The 27,616-nt window shown below is 39.0% G+C and overlaps 1 protein-coding gene across 1 annotated transcript in view; it reads right to left on the bottom strand.

The window, feature by feature from the left end:
• The window catches only part of LOC145998602 (FAD-dependent oxidoreductase domain-containing protein 2-like), a 257,130-nt gene that overhangs the window by 28,529 nt on the left and 200,985 nt on the right, over positions 1-27,616 (bottom strand). Inside the window, exon 7 of the mRNA XM_083135051.1 lies at positions 20,487-20,762. Coding sequence (XP_082991177.1) covers positions 20,487-20,762 — 276 coding nt within the window. The remainder of the gene's footprint in view (positions 1-20,486; positions 20,763-27,616) is intronic.

Raw genomic sequence — 27,616 nt, 5'->3', positions numbered from 1 at the left:
ATCGAACTCGAAAACTGGATATAATGATAATAATTATTATTATCACGCTTATGATAATTATTATAAAAACTTTTATAAACTCAATATAATAAACTAATTTATTGCAAATTTATTATTATTCCTATGGAGATTTATCTACTCAATCCACAAGTTGAGTGAATATCCAACTCAACTGTTTCTTTAATTTTCTTTCTACATTTATACAGTTAGTGTACTGAAATGCATAGTTATTCTACTTTGTTATTAACTTTAACAAGAAGCTTTAAAAGTTTGGAGAAAATTTTATCCATAGTGTTTATATTGTATGATTTCTCGTATACAAATCCATTTTTTGTAATTTTAGAAACTGTGAAACCATTTATTCTTTGTTTAAACGGTAGAATTTTAAAACAAACTGGTTCGTTCTTCTTTGTAACTAATCAGTGGTGATTTATTCATTCTGGTTTTTTGGACTTTTAACCACTGTTATTTTTAAAAAAGATATTTACCTACGTTTCGGAGGCTGAATCTGCCTCCGTCTTCAGGGTAGCGTGTAGTAGTTACGGAGGTCAAGGTGGAAACCTAACGGTGCCACACGAAACCTTGATCGTGACCTTGACGTGGTCATCTGACAAAGTGGAGCCTGGGCCACTCATAATCTTACCTGGCAATGTTATGTATATAGAGGTCCTTGTGACCGACAGACGCGGTGGAGCCTAGGCCACCAAGAATAATCCTCCTAGGCAACCATTTATGTGACATAACTACTACACGCTATCCTGAAGAGGGAGGCAGATTCAGGCTCCGAAACGTAGGTAAATATCTTTTTTTTTAAAATAACAATGGTTAAAAGTAAAAAAAAAACAGAATGAAACTGGTTCGTGTATTTTACCCTTTTTTGCATTTTAACGCATGTTTACTTTGTTTTCCTATTCGAATAAAAACTAACTGAACTTTATTTCAGTTATTAACATTATAATTTACACCTGTTTCCCCCCCTCCCGACGCACATGGTGTCTCAAAGTAGGTAGTGAGTGCTGGTACAACTGTTTCAGCATTGCCATTGGCTGGTAGCTTTTTTGGGGTAGTAAATAATCTGTGGTGGTTATGTTAGGCTAGTTGGGTTGGTTCTCTTAGATAAAGAAGACGACGAAAAATGGTTGTAGAAGCGATACCGACCCTACTGTAGGTCTTTTCTACTGTTACGGCGGCCGGTCCTCATGCTGGCAAGGGAAGTGGGAGTGGGGATTATGCAGCAGACCAATCAGACAACAGCGTTGGCCCCGAGAGTTACGAATCGGCGGTAGGAAGTACTACGTGCACGTCGTTCTTAACGCGCTGGATTGGTAGCTTCCCTTGCCAGCATATAGAGCGCCCGCCGTAAAAACTGAAAAGACCTATTAGTTCATTTTACAGCCTCCTCACCAGAGGACCATGTAGGTCATTTTCCACGCCTGCGGTTCCAAAATGAAGAAGACGTGGGTGGATGGAATTGCGCGGGGGGAGGGAGAGCTCACGGGGAGTATCCAGTTGGAACTCTCTTGAGCCGCATTTATCCAGAAGGGAAGAGTAAACCTCAACAATATCCCTTTTGATGCAGCGGGGATTCCCTAATGAGCTTCTCTGTGGATTTCGCCGGCCGTGTGGACTTTGAGGCAGCAGATTCCATTATGCCTAAACACGGGCAAGCAGCGCCGGAAAGATTTCATATGTATATTTGAATCCTCGGTTCCATCTGGAGAGAAAGATGTGATCGCAAGTTTTCCATCGTTCATACCACCACTGGCAAGGTTGTGAAGACGAATTTTCTACCGTTCATATTATTTTTAGACGCAAAGGTTAAAAACGTGAATTTTCTGGTCATACTATCAATGAGAAAATTGCAAACACGAATTTTCACCATTCAAACCATCTTTGAACCGTTCATACTCATAGATTGATTGATTTGGTGTTTTAAGTCCACTTTATGCACAGTAAGGCTAATCGGGACTGGACCTACAGTTTAAAGTGGGATCCGAACCACTTGTGCCTCCACCGGGTATCGAACCCGGGACCCCTTGATTACAAGGCGACGACGCTACCACTGCGCCATCGGGGAGACCCCATACTCGTAGAGTTGGGAACTTAAATTTATCCACCATCACTGACAATGTTGAGAACACGATTTCATACCCTTCATTATATCACTAGAGAGTTGCATTAATGAATTTTCCTCCGTTCATACTATCACCAGGAATTTGTAATCATGATATTTTTGCCGTTCATACTATCACTGACAACGCTGCGAACGCGAATTTCTACACTACCAACAGAAACGTTGAAACGTTGAAGAATTTTTCAATTATCATACTATCTGTGGAAAAGTTTTCGAAAAAGAATTCTTCAATATTCATAAAGTGAAGTTGCAAATTCAAGCTTTTCAGCGTTGATACTATCAATGGTAGAGTTGAAATCACCACTTTACCATTGTCCATACTGTACAGAGCCCCTTGGGGCGGTCTATATAAAAGAGGATGCCCGCGATATTCGGGAATCATCTCCAAGTGACTCTGCGTCAAATTATACAATTGAAGGAAGTAAAAGGTGAAAGATCGAAATTCGGACTATTGATGCTGTTTAATAAGGAATCGGACCCTGTTTTGGAAAACACATACCTGTCGATGATGGTACACGGTCGCTCCACACTAGCTCGCACTAATCGAAGCCTCCTCCCTATCTCAACACAATCCAATGAAGCACTGACTATTCTCCCCCAACTTCTCGCCTATAGGATTCTCCGTCCTTGCGGAAGTCGGGTGCAAACACCTTCTCATCTGCTGACTTAACATTGTAAACGCAGGTAGCGAGCTAGTGCAGGATGTCATGCAGCACAATTACTATCACTGGTAAAGGTAAAGGTAAAGTGTTCCCCTGTGCATAGCACCACGCCATGAAGGCGTATAGGGGTGTGGGGGTCGTGAGTGGGGGTGATGTGATCAGCATCACGCCCCTGACCGCCTTTACCCCCCAGGGTTTCCCCCAGGTACCCATGTTATTCGACGCTGGGTAGGCGCCGGGGCCACTTCCACCGTTAGAAAAGTTCCCGGATTTGAACCGGCCGGGGATCGAACCCGGGACCTTGAGCATGGTAGTCAGACGCGTTACCGACTGAGCCACCGCGGCCACACTATCACTGGTATGAGCTGTTTTCAGGGGTGTCGTCTATGCGTCATACGAATTTGGAGGGGGAATAAACAGATTTTGATAATACTTCATAATAAGTAATCAACGATTTGAAAATATTCTCTTTAATATTTATCTACCACTTCTTCACACAAGTAAATGGTGAGGGGAGGAGGTCGAGTGATCGATTCTTCTATTAAAGCGTAAACGTCATCCTCGAGCATGATGTGTGTAAGTATCTTTCGTGAAATGTTATCTACTGAAAATAGCTGAAGAGGGAGGTGTGCTACCTTTTTGTAGTAAGGTGCAATTAGCTAACATTTTTCTCCAAGCCGGAATTATGGGTGTTTCAAAAAGAATCACCCGATTTGAAAAGGCTATATCTTTTTTATTTATCAATTCAGGAACTTGGAATTGCTTTTAAAATACACAGCTATACATAAATTTTTTACATAAAATATGTCATAACTGCTCAGTGTGACCCCCTTTGGAGGCTCGGCATATGTCCATACGGTAGGAGAATTCGTCCCATACAGATGCGAGCATGTCTGGAGTCATTGCTGCCACTGCTCCTGTGATCCGATTTCGCAGTTCATCCACAGTAGTCTGAAGTGGAGGCACATAAGCAGTGTCTTTAATGTATCCTCACAAGATTCGTCGTAGGGGGGATAGTCAGTTCTGTACTCGCTCGACGAGTGGACTTTTTTGGACTGCGAACAAAGCTTTGTCTAATGCGCTCCACATGTTCGTCAGAAACACGAGGACGGCCTGTTGATTTCCCTTTGCACAGACAACCTGTGTCTTTGAACTGTTTTGTGCCAACGTCGAGTACTCACTCTGTGCGGTAGGATGTTCAACACCATACTGTCGCCGAAATTCACGCTGCACTGTTGTAACAGATTCACACACTTCAAAGCGCAGTACACAGAAAGCTTTTTGTTGCGACGTCGCCAACTTGCTTGAATCTGATGAGAGCGCTGAAGGGAGGGGGGGGGGGAGCGCTACTGCTAGCTGCCGGCAATCCTGTGAAACTCACGAATATCCTCTTCCTAACAGTACGTTGTTCGACGTGTTTTAGCGTACGGTTACTGAGTTTTAACTTAAATGACTTCGAAATCAGATGATTCCTTTTGAAACACAGTGTATATAGCTACTAAAGAAAATATTTTTTCCCCAGGAATGTTCCCCAATGTTACGACAACTCAAATCCAAAATGCCAAATGATGGAATGTTTGGGGCAATCATTCTTCATACGATTGGTCAATAAGTGTCTGCATTTTTGCTGTAATTTTCTTTAGGTTGGAAGGGAGGAATGCGTCATAGGCTTTGAGAGAATGGACACGCCTTGGCTGTGATCACGAATTTTCCACCGTTGATCACGAATTTTGATGCTATCACTGGTAGATTTGCGATCACAAATTTTCCACCGTCATGCTACAACTAGTACAATTGTGACCATGGATTTTCCCACCGTTCATACCTCCATAGGCAGAGTTGTGATTAGAAATTTACCATCGTCCATACCATCACTTGTGGAACGACGGAGGTCCCGGGTTCGAATCCCGGCCTGGGCATGGATGTTTGTGATTGTCCCTTCATCAGTTTCATTGTATCATCACTCACTCTCATCTTCACGATTAGCCAAAAGTGGCAGGAAAGCGAAGTAAAATAAATCAAACCTATCAATTGTGGAGTTGTAATCACTAATTTACAACCATTCATTATATCACTGGTAGAGTTATAACCATTCACACGATCACAAAAATCATCTTTGTCCCACGCTTCACGTTATTCCACCCTGACATTTGACACTGTCGGTAGAAATGGAGACAATAAGTTCTCATAATTTTAACCTCTGAAGCCTCACAGCCTCTGCATCTTTGCACATGAGTACTTCTGCAGCATGTAAGCACTATTGACGTTCAACTATGTACATACGTCTCCATGTCAACCAGCTGATTTAAGGCTCCTTCATACATTTGACGAAAGTCGAATCTGAGGAAGAAGAAGAAAAAAGGAGGGTCATATGGGTTGGTTTTTGCGTGGCTTACTCTGTACGTATCTCTGACGTAACAGAGTACGTCACGAGATTGGCAGTCTTCACAGTTCTCTTGGGTCTCAGCTTCTACTGCCTCGTAGAGCTCCGACGCAGTAAATAGTCCCTAACGAACCTACACAATTTATGTTAAAGAAACAGCGAAATGATTTTAAAAAAGTATAAAAGATTACCTACACATGGAAACAGATCTTCATATGAGATCGTTGAAGGTAGTCATTCGTTGTTTACTGTTCGCGGCTGACGGGAGAGCAGTTGGGGTGGGGTGGGGTACCTGAGGGGAAACTTACACAATCGCTTGCAAGGGTGGAAGGAGGAGAATTTGTTTGTTGTGAAGCAGTTGACAATCTGGCGGGCAGGCGAGCGAAGAAAGCACATGAATTATCGTTCTTTTAACACGTAACGAATTTTTCATGGATAGTAAAACCGTAATTTGATGACAAAAGATTCTTAAAACATTTATGAAATGGAAGATAGTAATCACAGCCGCGCTTTCATGTCTTGAATCTTGGCTATATCATTATGTGGGAGAGGCAGGAAGGGGAATAGGCACTTTCTCTCTCTATCTCTCTCTTTCTCTCTCTCTCTCTCTCTCTTTCTCTTTCTCCTTTTTAATCTTCCATAAAGAGCAATGAAAGGAAAACCGAAAACTGTTCCTATTTTGTACCTACAGTTCCTAAATAGAAATTACAATTTTTGTAACTATAATTGGCTTACGCAGAATTTTGTCGCGAGGTGTTTCAAGTTTGTTTAGATTTTAGTATTTATAGTAATAAAAACAATACATTGTTTTTTGATTGATTGATTGATTTGCTTCGCCTTTTGTTCCACTTTTGGCTAATTTGCGAAGATGGTGATGAGTGGTGATATGATGAAATTGATGAATGAACACTCACATACAACCATGCCCAGGCCAGGATTCCAACCCGGGACCCCTGGCGTCGTAGCGCGATGTGCTAACCACTCCGCCACGGGGACCGGCAATACATTATTTTTATTATAAGATTTATTAACAATAGTAATCTAGTAATATGAACTGTTTATATTTTCGCTGGATGTGACACTAATTAGTTTAAAACAGAGCACGAATTAAACATTTCTTCAGCTTGCCCAGTCAGTGATCACAACAGGTTCATTGACCAGACCAGACCAAACATACTCTTTTTAAGAGTATTATACTCTTTTAGAGGTTCATATACTCTATACTCTTTTCAATTTGCAAAAATCCCCAAATATACTCTTTTCCTTGCTATTTAATTTCATTCATTATTTTACGCGTAAAAATGCCTTAAAATCCACAGAACGGAAAACGTCAAGATGTCAACAAACTGAAGTATTTACTCCTTGACTCAAGACTTTCCTATGAACAATTTCAAGAGTCATTTTCATATTCCATCAACAAGCAAAACATATTTCAAATTCATTGGAATTTAATGATAATGATTAGGGCTGAGCCGATACCATTTTGAACCGATTCTCTTATCAATTCCCACCGATAGTGTAAAATAAAAAGGAAGTTTTAATTTTGCATAATTTTCAGGATAAGTAAGACTGTCAAGAAGTCGCACGGGATTTTTGCGGACCCCGTGAAAGACCAAAATGCCGGAAAGTATCGGCTGGTATCGGTAGCTGAATCCCAACCGATACTTTCCGATACCGATACATCGGCATCGGTATCGGCTCAGCCCTAATAATGATATTTTTGAAACTTACTGTGTAATTTCAAAAGCCGTTGAAAAACATCTTGAAGATTGGGGGGAAAGAAAAGAATCAATGATGTGGAGGTGGAGGTCAGTGTGCAAAGATTTAGTACAGGCTGGGTCAAATTTAAAAGTGATTGTGCCTCTTATAAAATTCTTGTTTACTCTGCCTGGTACAGATGTTGGTTGTGAAAGACTCTTCAGTGTTATTAAAACTTATTGGCGAGAGGAAAAAAGTACACTCCTGGTGTCAACACTCGAACAAGTAATGGAAGTGAAATTCAATGTGGACATGACCTGTGAAGAGTTTGGACTGGCAATAAAGGACGACTTAAACATACTCAAGAGAGCAAAATCATCCCAGAAGTATGAACGATGGTGTCATTGGTGAGAAAGTATTTGAAATTAGCTAATTACATTGGACCCATAAAATTTAAATCTGTAGAGTGTAGGCCCTTTTTGTTTTGTGCATGCACACCTTCAACCTATAGACTATACTCTTTTTGGTCAACAAATATCTGGTCATCGAATGCTGTGATATTTCATCTGGGTGCGTTTGTTTGTGTAGTTTTATTTTCGCTCGCTGTGTTGTGTTCGTGATAGCTCTTACACCTCGTAATAAACCGTTTCGAAGTGGAACAAAGAAAATTCTGCACAATCAGTGGCATATCCAGAAATGTTTCGGGGGGGGGGGGTATGAACGAAATGTCTACAAATAATAATAATAATAATATTTTAATTGAATTAAAGTAATACTAATTTCAATATATAAATTAATATATTATTATTACGTGACTAGGTAAAGAGGCAAACAGTGTATATTCATTCTGTAGTTTACCTGTAGTTAAAAGTAGAAACATTTACATAAGAACAAGTGCCTCGCAATTAAATTAATGTAAAATAGAAGAAGAATTGAATACTATTGCATAACGAAATAAATGTTAGATACAGTGAAGTTTCTGATTAATATTGTATACATATTGTTATGAGTTGTAGTATGCATAAACCTTCTTTCTAATATCATTCAAAGCCGTACGATCCCAATATAATCCTTGCCATCCAATAAATTCACTAATGCTAAACGAGTATTGTTATTATTTTATTACTTGGTAATCTTTTCGTTTGCCCTAAATAAATACTTTATGTCTTTCAAAGCCGTATGATGTCAATCCTAATCATTGCCTTCCAATATATTCAGAGTAAAAATAGTAGTACTTGATAAGTATTTCGGGTGCTATACTTCAAAGCCGTATTATATTTATAGCTATAATCCTTCCATTCCAATACGCGTTCAGAGGAAATTATCCATCGAATATGAAAAAATTGCTAAAGGAGTATATTTACATTATTTAATTTTAGTACTGCATAGTCCTTTCGGGGAGGGTCCGGACCCCCAGCAAACTTGTTCTACGTATTATAGCGTAATATTTGCCAAGGAGACAGATTTAATTGAATTACTCAAAATAACGTTACTGGTTTACGTACGTACAATGTAAACGTCTAATGGAAAGCGATAAATAAACGGATAGGTATTATTCATTCTGAACCCTTCCACAATACGTGAACGTCTGTGTAGTTATTTTGCCGGCGATTTTGTAGCGCTTGAAACTTCATTGTTGTTTCTGCAGCAGACGATTTTCTCGGAGCCCACATCTTACGCCAAACACACTTTCTGCCGTCACCCATATTTTGCAATTGAACACGTCCAGTTGACGCATGCACACTTCCCTGCCACTTGCGATCGTGTTTTGTCTTCACGAGCTATTTTGTTGTATCCCTCCGCGTTCTACTGTGGGTGGGGTTTAGAACGCTTCTAACTATCTGCACGAGGTGTCGCCCCAGTACAGGGACACTTTTACGTATTGCAAGGGTTTCGTTTTCCTCAAACAGCCTCAAAATAGGAAAACTGACTTCTACAGTGATGATGTTAATGTCAAGTACAATGAACATTGCACGTCCCCAACAAAACAGTTTTCCATAAGCTTGTGTGGTTAACGAGATAATTGCATGTGAAAATTACGGTTTTCCCCATTTTTATGCCCAATTTACTTATTAAGCAGGGTATTTTTTAAAATTTCTGCTTTGTAGGAATCACGCAGCCATATTTTCTGAAGGATAGAAAACAAACCCCGAGATCCTATCTTTTCTCGTAACTGAAAAATCTGTTTAAAACGGAACGTCTGCACTGCGCGTTTTCGTCAATGTATGAAGGAGCCTTAACAAACCCTCACTCCAAGCTCCCTTCAGGCGTCTGCAACAGCTCTATTAACCCCAAATTCCTACAAACGACAACCTGACGCTGTTATCTACTCTCCCCTGGGCTCGCCTGCTGAGCAGCTCTTAAGGAAGCAATGAAATTTTATGTCCCCATCAGATTGGGAAGATGCAGGGAGCGCCAAGCGTACAACGGAGCCTTTACAACGCTCCATAGAGAGATGAGAATGCCTCTCAGACCCTCTTGGGGTGAAAGAATGATCGATTGCTGGCGCCAGGTTTTACATGGAAATTCCACAACGGTAAATTTCCTAGCAACAAATTTTACAGTAAACTACGCTGTGAAACGCACGGTGTAAAAATCGGTATTCGGAAGCTGTCTCTTTTGTTGAAACAAACATTTGGGAGACCTACGTTCGAAACCTGTAACAGGCATGTTTTCCCATCATCCATTTCTTTAGTTCCCAATTCAATCTGATCGTTGCGATTAATCTAGTGAAGTAGAACATATCAGGCCATCATGAATTTTCTCTGCGTGGTTGCATACAAAGAAGAGATATATCACGGTAGACTTCTGATCAGGAATTGATTATGATCCATAGTATCACCGGTAGAGTTGTATGACGAATTTACCACCATTCATTCTATCATCAGTAGAGTTGTATCACGAATTTAGTACCGTTCATACTATCACCGGTAGAGTCGTATCACGAATTTACCACCGTTGATGATATTACCGATAGAATTGTGCCACAAATTTACCTCCGTTTCATACTATCACCAGTAGAGTTGTATCACGAATTTAGTACCGTTCATACTCTCACGGGTAGTTTTATTACGAGTTTACCACCGTTCATACAATCACTGCTAGAGTTGTGATTCCGAATTTAGTACTGCTCATACCATCACCGTTAGAATTGTATCACAAATTTGCCACCGTTCATACTATCACCAGTAAAGTTGTATCACAAATTTAGTACCGTTCATACTATCACCAGTAGTTGTATCACGAATTTACCGCCGTTGATGATATCATCGGTAGAATTGCAACGTATTTATTTTCGTTTCAAACTATCACCAGTAGAGTTGCATCACGCGTTCATACTATCACCGGTAGAGTTGTATTACGAATTTACCACCAGTCATACAATCACTGCTAGAGTTGTGATACAGAATTTAGTACCCTTCATACTATCACCGTCAGAATTGTATCACGAATTTGCCACCGTTCATACTATGACGACTATCACCGCTAGAGTTGTATGCCACTTGGCAGTCTCGTCTCTTGTGTGAGTCGGTCTGTCTTGTTCTCGATTTCGTCTCGGTGTCCCCTCTTTTCGCACACGGGGTTATTAGAAATGTTTCAGGGTTCTAAACATGTATTCTAGAAATAAATTACATCCTTGACATAGCCTCTTATTAATGAAAGCATTTGGAGCTTAGTTCTGGAGTAGCCAGTGGAGAAACTTCCGACGAAGTCCGCTTCTATCACTGCGGACAATAGCATCTGGCTCATTTGGATGCAAACGAAAACGAATGCCTTTTTCGCGTCGTGAGCCACCATCTTGCAAGCACCTTCCTAACGGCCAAATGCGTAACTACTGGATACTGCTTGCAAGGAAAGAAACCTTTGAGAGTTCATCCATCAACCGGTGCCGTCTGGAATGTTATATTTGCTGAGATGACATAAAAAAATAATCCTGACAATCTTTTTGAATAACCCTGTATATATCATTGATATAGCTGTCTATAAGGGAAGAGCCTCGTTATATCATTCTGGCCAGTGAAGAAATGACCTACAGATAACACAATGAGCTCCAGCAATAATTTCATTCGTTTTCTAAACATACGGAGTACAATGTTCTTTATCTAAAAACTGGAGTAATATCAATTTAATATGAGGAAAAAAATTGAACGAAGACAAAATTTTAGGAGTTGTCAGCGGAATCGAACCTGGAACTCTTCGTACCGTACGCAACAATCCATTTAATACCGTGAAAGAACTAATTACAACGATAATTAATCAATTACTCGTCCCTTCGAACGGAAGTGCTGTGTAGGATTACTGTTCGCCTTGTCTACATGAACGGAATAATTTACTGCTTCAATTTAATACCCTATTAATTAGACAAAATAAAAGTCTGGATTTCCGACTCCATATCACCTTGGAAACAGGATAATCTGGATCGTTATGCAATTTCAAAGCCACTATTTTATTGAGGATACCTTCAATCAAAACAGCAGTTATTTTGAGAAAGCAAAACGTAGTGGCGTAGGAACTGGCGATGGGTTTCCGGGGTATATTTTACAATTTCAAATTCTTAGGAGGGTTCACAGTACAATAGTTCAAAAGTCGAGACGAGATTAACCTCTGAAAAGTCGATGCGATAACAAGACTTACTCTCAAAACTTCATCTCGTTCGAGACTTTCATGAAATCGAGTTTAAGGTGTATATAAAAGAAATCGCACAGATCTCTTTAACATGCGACTTCGACAGACATGTAAGACGTCACTGTCTGATTATCTATATAAGGATTATATTCGATCTCGCCCTAGAAATTTCCGGGTTCGAACCCCAGCCTGGAAATGGATGTCCTATGCGATTGTCCCTTCATCAATTTAATCTAATCATCACTCATTTTTAACGTCGCGATTAGTCAAAAGTGGAAGAAAAACGACGCAAAATAACAAAATTATATATAGGTTATAATTGCTTAACGTATATAAACACATATTTTTTTTTTACTTTGTCTAAATAAGTACAGTCAACTCCGCTTATAATGAACGCTATGGATTCTGATATTAATAATTGTTTTGCCAACCTCTGTGATGTAGTGTAACTATAGCGGGCTACGAGACCAGGGGTTCCGAGTTCGAATCTCGGACTGAGCATGGGTGTTCTCTGTGCATCAATATCATCTTCACAATTAGCCAAAAGTGGCAGAAAAGCGAAGTAAAGGTAATTATGCGATATCGCCCGAACACCTCTCACTCGTTTATTTCGTTAATTTTAGCTTTGATACTTACATATTCTGCATTGCGGAAGTTATGCCTTTTTCCATATAATAGTGTCAACTTTTCATATAACAAGTCATTATTTGTCTTCCTTGTTCCGCTTGGGTAACAGACAATATGGCGTGCACTCATCATGGATGATCGCGCGTCGTGCTTGTGTTTTGTCGATTTGGAGTGGGTATGCAGTGTTTCAACCTTCTGAACCGAAAAATACCTACTTTCGTGTTCATTATGTCATCACAAACCATTGACGGATAGCCCCAAACATTATTCACGATAGCCCCAAAAACCATTCACGATAGCCCCACGGACCATTTTCGGCAAGGTTAGGTAAGGTTGGGTAAGCATAGTTAAAAAAAAAAAATCTGGTAAAAATGCACGTTTGGAAACACTGGCGAGACCGCGTGACTTTCGACGCTCGCGCCATCTGCAGGTACATAATGGAAACAACGGCATAATGTTGTAGCTTTACAGAAAATGCAAGTTCCTTACGTAAAAAGTGATTATTTCTTGTTCTGCAGAATTCTATGGTGAAGTTTTTAGTTTCCGAGAAAGAAAATACCTCGAAGAACTTCGACAATGCTACAGAAACTGATTTCAATAAGTAGTTTCTCCTGTAAATTTGAAGAAATCCGTTCAGGCGATATCGCATATTTACCGAAGTAAATAATCCAGATTAATCAATCAATCAATTTAGTGCGACATGTTTTGGGCTGTTTTTGCATATCACACAAAAAAATGGTGAAAGTGGGAGAATAAGAACGTAAAATTACATATATACAGGGGTAGTAAAATACACGACGCCTGAAATATCAAATGTAGTTCTATTTTGTTAACATTTCGATTTTCGCTTATGGAAAATTCCATTACTCTTTCATAAACTATAAGAACTAGTACAATGTGTTTTTTAATGTTGTTATGTTTCCTGTATCACATTCTATTATATTTTTTTTCACTGTTGCTGGCCGAATTTTAAAATCTGCAGCGATATTGTAGAGTCTCATAAAAGCCCATGAATTCCTGAAAAATATAAAAATTTTTATTCACAGTTCGAATATTAAATGTCCACGGATGGATATGTCACAAGTTTCGTCAACCATAATAGCAAAATATTCCCAACTTTTAATATCTGCTACCACTAAGCGCAAAACAGATCTCCCTGACATATCAATGATCTCGTTCTGAATGTCATGTGAGAGCCATTTGTAGCCCGAACGTCCCATCCACTACCCTAGTTCATGCATCGTCTTTTGAAACTCTCTTTAGTAAGAAATTTAACAATACTCATAATTACATACTCAGTATATAGTAATAAGTCATGAGTTTTGCTGTCTCTGGTCATAGTCCCCCAAAGTTGATGGTTTAGCGGTCTCAGCCCCCCCCCCCCCAAAGTTGATGGTCTAGAACATTTCAAATGTGTATTTAAAGTTAAGTTCATGTGGCACAATTCAGAGTAAACTTTAAAAAGAAGCAAAATAATACATTAGATCATCTTAAGCAAAATTATTTGGGGGCTTTGCCCCCACATCGTTATCATTGGGATGGCTCGAGCCCCCCCCCAGCCGCCCCATGGAGTCGGCGCCTATGTCGGCGATATATTAGAATGTATTCAATTGTTATTCACGCTGTTAACCGGTTGAGCCTTCTGTAGGAAGTCCACTTTGGGGCAAGAATTAATTACTTTTAATTCAATCTTGTATTAATAATTTATGAATTAAATGTTTTAAGATCATATTTCAAAAACTCGTAGCTTTATCTAAAGCCTGAATCCCACGCAACTGGATTTCCAGTATGAATGCCCTAGTTGGCCTAGACTGGCTACCTATTTGCTAGTTTTCGCCTCACACAATACTTGACAATAGACTATTGTTCCCATAAGACATTACGCAGAGCAGACAATCTGTACTGTAAAGATGGACGACTGCTTTGTGCTTTTATTAAAAATTAAAACAGAAAAGTATGGACTAGAGATTGGCCCGAAAAAATATAGTAATCAATGCGTACCGAACAAGCTTTTTAATTAACTCGGGTATGCATATTCAATATTTATACATGAGATTCGCATGACTCATTCATAAATTTTAAAAAATCAAACATTTAATTTAATACACTTGTAATAATAAGGATTTTCATTTTCGGCTAATCATATTTGTCACGTACACATCTCATCGCTTTGCACAAATTCCTAAGTATTAATGAACTGAATACGAATGCACTGCAGGGCATCGTTGCTTTTTTTTCATCGAAAAAAACAAAAACAAAACAGCCAACTCTCGGAAACCACAGACAAAAAAAAAATCCCGTTTGAAAACACAGATTATCTTCACAAGCTCAAACTTTGCTCTGATTGGCTGTTCCACAGAATCCAGTCGAAGAAAGCCAGTAGCAATTAGATCATGTAAAATTCTTCTAAACCAGTCAAACAGCCAGCCAGGCAGCCATCACATCCGGGCAGGTAGCCAGTTCAGCGCCAACGAACTGGAAATCTAGTTCCGTGTGATTCGGCCTTTAGTTGGATTCTTAACTATCTTATCTCGTACTTGAATAAATAACTAAAAAAAGAGCTGGCTCCTGAGAAAAAGGGGCTAGCACCTGAATTATTATGTCTGTAGTACACACACACACACACACACCCACACACACCCACACACACATATATATATAAAAGGTAAAGCTCTCCCCTGTGCATACGGGCACGCCATGAAGGCGTATAGGGGGTGTGGGGGTAACACCCCACACTTTCTTGATCCGGTCATGAGTGGGGGTGATGTGATCAGCATCACGCCCCTGACCGCCTTTACCCTCCAGGGTTTCCCCCAGGTACCCATGTTATTCGACGCTGGGTGGGCCCCGGGGCCGCTTCCAACGTTAGAAAAGTTCCCGGATTGAACCCGGGACCTTAAGCATGGTAGTCAGACGCGTTACCGACTCAGCCACCGCGGCCATTTTTATATATATATATATATATATATATATATATATATATATATATATATATATATATATATATATGAGAGAGAGAGAGATCTTGATATTGATGTTAAGAACTTCAGAGACCCTTAAAGGTTGTCAACCTCGGCCCTTCCGCAGACCTTCTTTGAGAGATCAACAAACAACCCTTCGCGCCCAGATTTTATTTTAGCCCTTCCTTGAAGAGAGCCTTTGGACGCTTTCCTCTTACGGCCTCCCACCCCCTTCCCTTGCGCGCTTAACCGTTACAAAGCCCTTTGGACGTTGCTGCTTAATTCAATCCTCGTCCGTGGCATTAGATTAATGGCTCCGCCGTCTCCCGGGGGATAAATGACCTGCAGTTCTAAACTTGAAACGCTGCAAATACAAAAGGATCGCTGTTCATATTAAATTCCAAGCTTACATTACACAAAAGGATTCCACGTTTTATAGGAATTTGCTGATACGAACGAATAGATGTATCGTAACATTTCATTTCGGCTTCAATTTAAAAGAAGAATGAACACGAATGTATTTGAATTTAATATTTGCTTTCAAAGTTCAGAAGAATTCAATTTTGTAAGCGGCGAGAGTCAGCAAAATGTTTCAGTTGATACTTTCAGGAAACTTCCTATCTTTACATCTACGTACTGTAGGAGAAAATTGCCAATTTCACTCGTATTGACGTCATCAAAATGGCTGCCATGAATCGCTATCCAAGTAACCCAAGAATTACGGATTACAAATATTTATTTTATGAAAACCAGTTTCAAAGCTAATAGTATAAAGGTTATATTTATTTTCATACTCGTATCTGTATGGATTTTCGTTCTTTTTGCACCTGAACCAAATATTGGAATATATTTTTTTTAAATAGTTTACCAACAACTGTTCGGAAAATAGAGGTCCGAAATCTTTTCCTGAATCCTTGTAAAACTCCTTTAATTGTGTGTATAGAGCAAAGTCCTGTATAACTTTCAATGTATCTATAATAATTTTCCTTTATTTTGCCTGTGAATTGCAGCGTTCGTACAATTATTGTGTAGGTTACGTACACAGTGATCACTGAAGAAAGGTCTTATTTCTTTTTCACGAAAATGATACAAGATTTACATGCATTTTACCCTAGCCATACACACAATATATATATTTTTTAAAATGATACGTCATGGTTTTATATGGTAGGATGTTGAAAAGCTAAATTACTTTTGTCAATCTTCCCAAAAAAAAATATTATTTTTTTCGCTAAGAGATGTCAGCAGCAGATAGTTATTTTTATCGGAACGCCTATTCCCACACCCGAACGTAACTCACTTCCTACGCCTCCTCCGTGCCGTTCGGAACTAAGTGATAATCCACGGGGTCAATAACCAATTGCGTTTTTGCGACATCTGTTAGTGATCACCTGGGACCTTTGTTCCATTATTTGACGAGACGTTTTATTGGTTCACGGCAAACTATACACTTGGCTTCCCACATATTAAAAAAAAACCAAAAAACTACAGGGTGATTCTAATGCAAGGGCACTCTCAATCTGTCCAATTCACGTAGACACTTACAGAAACTCTGCCAATTGAAGGTAGTAAAAATTTAAAATTTGTTGAATAATATGTGCTAATTGATCTGTTCTGCATTTATATTTGAATTTTGGGCATTGTCGTTTTGGTGGTCAAGCACATTCAGTGGTCGACTCAGGTTTTAGATTCTAGTAGTTTGTTGGTTATGGGTGCACTTTTGCGAGGCTCCCTTCCTGGAATTTCTAACCTAATCAACATTAATCCTGAACGTCGTAATTAGTCAAAGGTATAAAAAAGCGACGTAAAATAACAAAAATATATTAATTTACTAATCAAGTATTTTCCCCAAACATTCTCTGTACCATCGTACCTTTACTGACGATTCTAAGTTTTCTATTTTCACCACAAGGATATGTTGGCTCTTACAAATAAACTTCTGACAATAAATAATTCACCAACTCATCCTGTGAAGAATGAAGAAACTGGAAGCATTCAATATGTGTAAAATCTCCCGAACCATGAACTTCTGGCATGAAATTTATTAACACTACTTAAAACATTACCTGAAACTATTAGAAAAGCTAAGTACATTTTTTAATTTGACAAGTGTTAGATGGCGCTGTTAGGTATTGTACCGATAATCGAATCTGCAAAACACCACTTGCTTCACAAATAATTTAATTTCCTTGATCTAATGGACAATTTTAGGTAACAGTTCCGTATATCGGAAACACATTTCTTCATTTTTACAGAAGAAACTACTTACGGAAATGAGTTTCTACAAGCTTTCCAACGTTCATCGAGGTATTTTCTTTCATAGTGGAATCTATTTGACCGGAAAATCATGTATTTATTGCCATTGCTTTTGCTACGTGAACTGCATGCTCCGCACGTTCGATGACGTAACCCACTGTCAGTGTTTCAAACTCCATTTTTTTACTATGCTTGCCTAACCCAACCAAACCTAACCTAACCTTAAGGAAATGGTTCGTGGGGATATCCGTGAATGGTTCGTGGGGCTATCCGTCAGCTACCGTGCATAATGGTTCGTGGACCTATCCGTGAATGGTTCGTGGGGCTATCTGTGAATGTTCGTGGCGCTATCCGTCAATGGTTCGTGGGGCTATCCGTCAGCTACCCGGGCTATCGTCAGCTACCTGTGCATAATGTATAATTTCCACCGGTGACGAACGCGATAGTAGGTATTTTTCGGTGAAGAATGTTGAAACACTGCATACCCACAACGTGAATCAAAATGTGCCCGCCATATTGTGGAATATAAGAAAGGAATAAAAAAAATGCACTCAGAATGTGAAAAATTGCGTTTGTTTTCGTGTAAAAAAGCATAATAGCACCTTGAACTATGTTCCGCAATACACAATTGGTAAGCACGAACCATGCGAAACACAAGATATCCGATTTTCATGTGTTTCCGATATAGGAACTGTTACCCAAATTTATATTTTATTTATATTGGGGGAAAAAATAATCCTGGTTAGAATACTCGGGTTTTAAGGGGAAGGTTTTCTGGGTTCCCTTATGGTTATTTACACCTCAAGAGTTAGAAAATCAACTTAAAACCACCACACGACGGACACCACAAATTTTCTGTGTACCATCGATATAATGCCTAGTGCAGTGGTTCCCAAAGTGTGCACCGAGGCGCCGTGGCTTGCTGACAGGGACTCCGCGAAATGTTTCAATATTTATTTTTCTGAATTTGAAATACGTGTTTATTTTTACACGTAAAGCAAGCAACCTAACCACACCAGCTGAGCGTTGCAAGTGAAGATCCCCCCCCATACGAGGGGTGACGGGGAGCGGGTGTGAAGGAAAGGACCGGTTCATTTGCAGATTTTAGGGGTAGCAGAAAGCCTTCCGCTACGGCTTTTCGAAGTGCGTGGGAGTTGATTTGCGTCAATCACGCAAAGCGTGTGTCCGCAGCAACAGTTTTCTCCTTTTCTTTCAGTGGCCAGAATACTTTTGTATTGCTTATCCTGAGCATTATTTAGACTGCATTTCAAAGAATTTTAAAAGAGTATACGGCAACGACTTTAGGGTTACCACATGACAAACTTTAAGAAAAGAAGGCATTTTTAGATTGCAAAATATTATTAACTTTAGAAGAAGACACACGTTTTGTGCTTACTGGTGTTTTGGTGGGTTTATAGATCACAAAATAATTTTACACCGTTTCCGTATAACTAATAATAGGTCTCATTTTAGGCAAATGTCTGAATATTCTCTAATATTTATTCACTGTGCTCCTAATATTATAAGGTTGTGAAGCTTGGTCTCTTACTTTGAAAGAATAACATAAATTGACATTCTGCCTTAAGTTTTTTCTTCCAGGCCTAAAGTCAGGAAACCGTTTTTTTAATACTTCACTAAAAACACATTTGCATTTTGGCATGGTTCAGATCGCTGATCGACAGAAATTCACTTCTACACTACCATGTAACAACTAAGAGTACGGCAGTTAAAAAAATACTGTTTATTTCTGAATTCTGTCATGAAACTCAAATCGAAGTAAGCCGCGGCGAATTGCACATTCTTACCTATTGTCAGAAACTTGCTGCTCACCAAGAGTCAACAGAAGAGACAACAGAAGAGACGCAAAGGTCCAACAATTTTTCTTTGTTGCAAAAAAAGTTTATTTTCTTTGCGCTTGCAACTGTGAGTGTTGTATTTCTTTACTTTGAAATTGAAAACGGGAACAATATTAACAATTGTTTACAAATAACATTTTGTTACTAATCTTGAAGTTAAGGAGCTGTCTATACCCAAAAAATAGGATATTTCCAAATTTTTTAAAAAACCCGCCCCGAGAATTTTTAGTACCAGAAAAACAGGATTTGTCCGGGTAAAAGAGAACTACTGGTAACACTAAACGACTTGCGTCGCTGCACCGGTGGCGCACTAATGGCGCCGTGAAACGAAAACTTTTGGGAAACCCTGGCCTAGTATCTTTAACTGTACTTCTTTCAATACTTAAGTTACGAGAGAACACCTCTTCGTTCGTTTTCAGGTGAACGAATTTCTTTTAGTAGGTGCTGGGGTTCCAATCCACGACAGACATAAGGTGAAATAGATCGAAAAATTGTCGAACTGTGGAATGAATCACATATAATTCAATGGAACAATATAACATTACTACAAGAAGAACCATGGAAACTAAGGAAATTCAAAGAAGCAGCCTTCATAGTAATGGCCCAAAAACCTAAACCCAGTGAAGAATTCAAGCAAATATTGTTCTCTCTTTTCAGAAAATAGAATGAGTGGCATAAGTGGAGCAAAAAAAGTACAGAATACTGGATGGAGTCGCGGAGTAATTGGTCAGCACAGGATTTGTAGTCAAGTAACAGACTTGTCGTAGGTCATCCCAAGAAGGAATTTGTTCACCTGAAGACGAGAGAAGTGGCGCTCTCTCGAAATTTAAAATTAAAGCTCATTAAAAGCATAAGAGGATGAGACCAACTTGAGCTCTCTAGGTCAAATAGTTTTTGATCTACAGCTGTTTCAAGATTTCAAAATGTCGTCAAATTTTGGGATTTTTGCTTTTTGAAAGTCAATAACTCAAAAACTAAGAGACGAAAATATCTAAAACTTAGCAGTTTTCGTCACCTTTACTGGTACTACCACTGCACCAAATATTATCAATTTCTGAGATGTCAAGGTTGAGACCTTAATTGATTTGACATGGAATGACGCAACTATTGAAACAAGATACCAGACTATAAGTAGAAACTTAATTAAGTTTTCATTTCAAGTATAGATATTGACACCAACAATCTAAAAGAGACACATTTCTTTAATAATCATTATTATCCGATAACAACGGCATCTGATTGTATTATCTTTGGAGTTCCAATGAGATACGGGCAAAGACTTACTTGTGGAATAGCGAATCGTCAAATGAGAATCCCAGGCACATGATCACGTGATCGTATCCTTCCCTCAGCGAGAAATTGTCGACGTCCCTTTCTCCAGGTATAGCCCTGATGGAAGTCCCGTGGGATTTGAGGAACTCCCTGGAGACGCTGTCCCAAGGAAACTGGACATAGATCTTCCCTTCCCTCTTCTCCAGCATCATGTCGTCCACCGACGCTTCCAGGATCCCGTCCAGGGACTTTAACTGGTAGGTGTCCAGGAGGTTGTTGTTGATCGCTCTGCAATGGACCAAAGGTAAAAGGAATAGTCAGGATCGTTCGTGGGCATATACAAATAAGAACAAATCATGGTTAGGAACGTTCGTGGGCATATACAAATACGAACAAATGTTAGTTAGGAACGTTCGTGGGCAAATTCAAATACGAACAAATCGTGCTCAGGAACGCTCTTGGGCATATACAAATACGAACAAATCTTGGTCAGGAACGTTTGTGGGCATATACAAATACGAACAAATCTTGGTGAGGAACGTTCGTGGGCATATCAAATACGAACAAATCTTGGTGAGGAATGTTTGTGGGCATATACAAATACGAACAAATCTTGGTGAGGAACGTTCGTGGGCATATACAAATACGAACAAATCTTGGTGAGGAACGTTCGTGGGCATATCAAATACGAACAAGCTCCGGAGGCAAGAAATTTCCGAGAAAGAGTTCAATAATTTTCGTTTTAAAATGTTTGTCTCTGATAAAATGAATTTAATGAAGCGTTCCGTGTTTCTAGTTTTAAAAGGTTTTGTTCCTGATAGAAGAAAGTGATCAACATTTTTGTTTGAAAAAGTTTGTCCCAGATAAAAGAAAGCGTTTGATATATTACATTTCAAGACGTTTTCTCACTGATAGAAGAAAGTTGTCAATGTTTTTAGTTTCCAATGGTCGTCCCTCACAAAAGAAGGGTTTCTATGTTGTTCGTTAAAGAGTGTTTTTCACTCTTAGAAGAAAGTGGTCAATGTCTTTTTCTTTCAAAATATTTTGTCCTTGATAAAAGAAACTGGTCGGTGTTTTTCGTTTCATAAGAAAAAATAAAACGCTCCCTTTTTCGATTCTAAAGAGTTTATGCCTGGCAAAAGAAATGCTCCCAAGTTCTTTTCTGAAACGTGATACGGATTCCAACGAACGCCTTTCCTCTAAATTCAAAATATAAGCGTGGACTGTAACTAGCGGCATACTGTCTTTGGAAGTAACTGTTACTTTCTATGAGTAACGATAACTGTAACAAGTAACTAATAACGAAATCAAGACTTACTTGCACAGTTACTAATCTTTACGTTTTCACAAGGAAAGGACAGTTTCTTCAATCATATTTCCCAACATCTTGAACCGAATATGCGCCTAAAAGAATGGGCAAGTTCATGATTGAGCAAATGTACTTTTATCGCCCCATATACTCACTGCATTTGCTCCAAGTGGATATACTTCGGAAAATCTTCAAGATAAGAGTATATAAACTCCAAGAATCATCCTAGACATACTCCTACAGCTTCTTAGTACAACAGAAGTTAAAAAAAAACCAATAATTTCCAAGCAAATTCATATGTTAATCTTAATTTTCAAGTATAGTGGTATACTTTTAATTCTCACTCTATATTTTTATATTTAAAATATATATTAATTATAATGTAATGAAAATTAAGGTTTATTTTTATAGTCATCTATAGTCCTGTTGAAATTCATGCATGAAGCATATCTATAACAATTATGTCAAAAGTACGGCTGAAAATATAACTGTTATTTTCGGGGCAAAAACTAACTTTCCAAACACTGGTCAGAACCTGTTTCAAAATTCAGCACTCTACTCCATAGATTGATTGCTTAGGGAAGTAACTACGATAAGAGGCCTCCCAGATGGCGCAGTGGTAGCGTCGTCGCCTTGTAATCAAGAGGTCCCGGGTTCGATTCCCGCTGAAGGCACATAGTGGTTCGGATCCCACTTTAAACTGTAGGTCCAGTCCCGATTAGCCTTTCTGCGTATAAAGTGAACTTAAAACAACAAATCAATCAATCAAAAAAACTACAATAAGATAGTCCCAAATATCATGGCTTTTTTTTATCCAATCGAAATGTCTGATCGACAATGCGATTAATATATCATCCGTTCTGCTCCTGAGTAAATATTGAAGTTAAACAAGGCAAGACAATGTCTGGACATATCAATAGAAAATATACATTAAAAAACAAAAAAAAAAGAACGTCACGATCCAACCAACTCGGAAATTCTCTGCAAACAGCACGGGTTTAATTACCATAAGAGAAGAACGGGGGATGCCTAACTACGAGGGGGAATTCGTAAATACACAAACTGCATGACAAATGAAAGAATACGACTAATAAATGTAATTCCACTCTATGCCAATTTTAGTCTGAAGATTTAAATCCATAGAAACTAGCAAATTATGCATAAAATCTTTAAGAAAATAGGCAAAAATAGGCACAGCAATTACGATAAAAATTCTACTGCAAAGAAAAAGACAGCCACACAAACAAGCGTCAATATTAATCACTTTATTCAGAAAATTTTAATTTAAAACTATTTACAACAAATTAAGTTGCTATGTTCAACTACGTTTCTTTCAAGATTTACAGGAGTTAATATCCTACGTTAATCTGCACGCACTGTTCCTAGCCTGTAGTCTGAGTAAGATCTCTAACATTAGGCCTACATAATTTAACGGGAGCATATTTCATGTTGGAAACATATTACATACGCTTCCTTTGTTTCAGCTTTGTCTCACCTTCTACTGACAAACATTACAACTTTCCCGTGGATAATACAGGGTGTCCGGAGTGGGACTGCCAGTTTTTAAAAGTGTGTTATTTTAATATGGTAAGGAGTAGCTAGAAACAAAAACATAAATTTTGAAGGCAAACGCACCAAGTTTTATTGGAAGCAGTTACAGCTCAGTATAACTCCACATGAGCTCCATTTGTTCCACGGAGAATGTTCAGCCTGCATTCAACCTCCCTCCACGTGTAGCATCTGAGGGGTTACAAAAGCAAGAGCATTCCGAATACGGTCCTGCAGTTTTGCTAGATCACCTGTCTTTTGGCCAGAATACATAATATCTTTGATGTACCCCCCAAAGAAATAAGTACAGAGGAGTAACATCAATCTTCTGCAGAATGTCAATGCCAATTGAGTGTAATTTCGACTTGTCATGTGCCATAATTTCGTGCAACAACTTAGCCTTCTATGCATACAAACGTAATTTTTTGTGCACGACTTCGTGAACAATGGACCTTGGAATTCCTAGCTGCCTACTCGCCCCCAGAATTGACTTCTGTGGGCTACACGTGCTTTTACCTGTACAGACTAAATTTTTGCTTGAGCGACGCTAGTTCCGCCACCACTAGTAGCTCTGTACATGTATGAAAATTTGCTGAACCCAACTCACAAATGTACTATTGCTTTTGAAATGCTTTGTTGACAAAAAGCGCGGTTTGTTGGAATATACTAACTATTTAAAAACTGTCAGTTACAATCCGGACACCCTATATAGAACTTCAAGTGTCTCTTCAGAATGAAGAAGCAGAAGGGAACAGCCGTGTTTGGCTCCATTCCTCCTCAGTCGGACAAAGCTCCTTGAAAATAAACCTCAAATATTAAATGCTAAAGGCATGTTTAAGTGTAGATTGAATAGGTTCTCCTCCTCAAAAAATATTCTCATCTCCTCGCCTTCTCCTATAATTTTCCATAGTCGTAATTTGCAGTCTCTCAACTTCCATGTATTTGAATAAAAAGCACACCTTTCTTTCGTCATCTTGGAGTTCAAGAAACAAAATCGAGCTACTAAATAGCAGAAACGACCAACCAAAAAATATCCTGAAATGACAAGGTCCAGCAGTGTTGTACCATTCAGCAAGACGTATTCATCTCCCCGACAAGCCCTCCAGAGTAACATTGATTTCATCCACATGGGGGTTGGTTGACAAGGGTTAATTGAAAAGACGTGTTTCTGAACAGTTATACAAACTAGTTTCCAATTTGAAAAACCTTATATTTGGCTAAAAGAAGTAACTGCCAAATTCTCAACAAAATTCAATTTATTTGTGAAATGAAACAAACTATGCACTTATGGCAAATCTTTTCAAAGTATTCATCATCAGTATTGTTCTTGTTTGAGTTTTAAGTGCACTTTGTACACAGATAGGCTAATCGGAACTGCGCATACAGTTTTGAAGCGGGATCCGAACCACTATAAGCTTCGCTCTCGTATCGAACCTGGCGACCCCTTGATTACAAGGCGACGACGTTACCACTACACCATCAAGGAGGTCCTCCTCAGTATGGTTCTATTTGCTTAGTTTTAGTCAAAACAAATAACAACCACCCGTGGCGCATGTCACGTGCTCGCATGGTGAGAACAGTCAGCGGATGTTCGATATAAAGGCCGGTAGATGGCAGCACGTGACGAATCTATTAGGAACGTTGATTATAGAAACATTGAGTATGGAAATCGAATGAAAGTGTTTGTGAATGTTGGATTCGATTATGTTTATCTTAATTTATGAACTGAGAATAATAATGAAATAGGATTGAGGCTAGAAAAACAAATGATTGCCATGTATAGTCTATATGATAGATAATATGTAGAACTTAAAGAAGTTGGAAAGTGATTACGATTTTGTGTCTTAATGTTCTAGCAGGAATGAGATTTCCTGCAGGACCTTTTGGTTGTTTCCCCGGTGTGGCGCCAAGTCATAGGCCGCCCCCAAGCAGTTCCGTGTAGGCGCATATATTGCAGACCCGGATCAAGGTGAGCGCGGGACAAACGGCGCCCCTTGATTACCTCATTTCTCTGCTCGTGTTAGGCGGTGGCGCTGCAAGCTAGGTAGCGACCCTATGGAAGGCACACAGCTTTTTGAGGTAGTAACGCATGTATGTAGAACAGTTGTAACCCAAGAAGAATTAATGTATGCAGATAAAGGGTTGTAATCCCAGAAGAATAAATGCATGCAGATAAAGGATTGTAATCCCAGAAGAATAAATGTATGCAGATAAAGGGTTGTAATCTGAGAAGAATACAGGCATGCAGATGTTATCAGAAAATCTTCAGAAGAAGCCTCTAGAAGAAAAAGCCGAGTAGTCCATAGAAGAAGACTCTAGAAGAAGCAGCAGAGTAGTCCATAGAAGTAGAATTCCGTATAGAAGAAGAAGCCGAGAAGTCCATAGAAGAAGCAGCCTGGGGAATTTCATATAAGAAGATGAAACCTATTATTACATAGAAGAAGACCATCAGTCCATTCCATAGAAGAAGAACATAGAAGAATTTGTATAGAAGAAGAAGAAGATGATTAATCCATAGAAGTAGAAGCCTGTGGAATTTAGCATAGAAGAAGAAGAAGCTGATTAATCCATAGAAGTAGAAGCCTGTGTAATTTAGCATAGAAGAAGAAGAAGATTAATCCACAGAAGTTGAAGTATGGAGAATATTACATATAAGAAGAAGCCCATCAGTTCATTCCACATAAGAAGAAGCCTGTGGAAACAGACATATAGATAGATATACATAAAAGATGGTGACCTACAGAAGAATTTCCATAGAAGAAGATAGTTGAAGAACAAAAAGGCAAACATTCTCAATCTGAAATTTTATAAAATGTCTGAAATGTATTATGTCAACGTTTTCAGAATATATCTCGGTTCATACCTTCTGTAGTGGGTTAAACAGGTTGTTTCATTTAATTCATTGTTATCATTCAGTTTTAGTTGCCCTCAGTATCTCATGTTTTACCCTGGCCTAAACCGGACTGGTGCTACCTTCTCCGGGACGTGGCACGCAACAGCCCGTAAGAGCCAGGGCCTACCTACCTCTCACTTTCCGAGGTGGGAGATCATCCAACTAGTTACGGGGTGACGTGTGGTCAACACAACAAACCCTCAGTCGTCGTTGCAGGCTTTCCATGACTAAATTACACTACTCGTCCGTAGCTCCCCAATTTCTTCACGATGGTGGGTGTTCACCGGTCCCATACACAAGCCGATGTCTCAGGAGAAAAGATGTTACGTTTCCTCCAGGACTCGCGTCTCGTAGCCGGAGCCTTAAGTATAACGACTTAAGTACAGTCAAAACGAATAAAAAAGACATATTTTTTAAACATGCCTTTACAATATAGTAGGCCTCAATACCATAGTTGTTATGATGTAAGGATTGGATTACATATGCGTGTAATCAATTTAACAGCGGTAACTCCGTTACTTTCTAACAAAATATCGGTACTTATCGTACTTATCACCTACGAATCATATATTTCGGACTTCTTTAAATTGCTAACGTGTTATTTTCGAATGTGGAGCATTTCCTAAAGTGAAATAATGCATATCAATGTATATTTCTTAGATTTACGAGTAGTTACTGTTACTTGTTGTTTCGAATCTGTAACACATTATGGCCGTGATAGCGTACTGGTTTAGGGGGCGTTCTGAGAGTGTTTTGTCGATTTATGCAGTGCTGCAACCTCGTTCACCGGAAAATATCTACTTTCGTGCCCGGATTTGAAATTATGCTAATACGTCGCAAACCATTGACGTTAGCCTCACAAACCATTGATGTTAGCCCCACAAACCATTGACGTTAGCTCCACAAACCATTGACGTTAGCCCCAAAAACCATTTTCCGTAAGGTTAGGTTAGGTTAAGTTAGGTTAGGCAAGCATAGTTAAAAAAAAAAGTTACTCGACACGTCATGTTCTAGTGAAAACACGGCGAGGCTGAAACACTGGCTACGGGGTTGCATCATCTTAACACACGGAACATTGCACTCTCGTGCAGAAAGCAAATGGCGGGAGCAGAAACAGCGTGTCGGACAGAGATTTTCGCAGAAAACAACACGCATTCACATTAAAATGGATCAAATCTACATTCAGGAACTTCCACAACGCTAAAGAAAATGATTTCCGTAAGTACTTTCTCCTGTAAATTTGAAGGAATCCGTTTCCCTCATACGATAATGTTACCCAAAATATCATCTTACGTACTTCATATCAAAGCCTTACATAATACTCATTAAAGAGTTGCCGAACTATTTTTTCGATAAAACAATGTAATTCCGAGTAAATTAAATTACTGATGT

The sequence above is a fragment of the Lepisma saccharinum genome, chromosome 14 (genome assembly GCF_977018435.1).
Source record: "Lepisma saccharinum chromosome 14, izLepSacc3.1, whole genome shotgun sequence".
NCBI classification, from domain to species: Eukaryota; Metazoa; Arthropoda; class Insecta; order Zygentoma; family Lepismatidae; genus Lepisma; species Lepisma saccharinum.
Note: the sequence above shows the minus strand (reverse complement) of the source record. Positions and strands in the feature narration are given on the sequence as shown.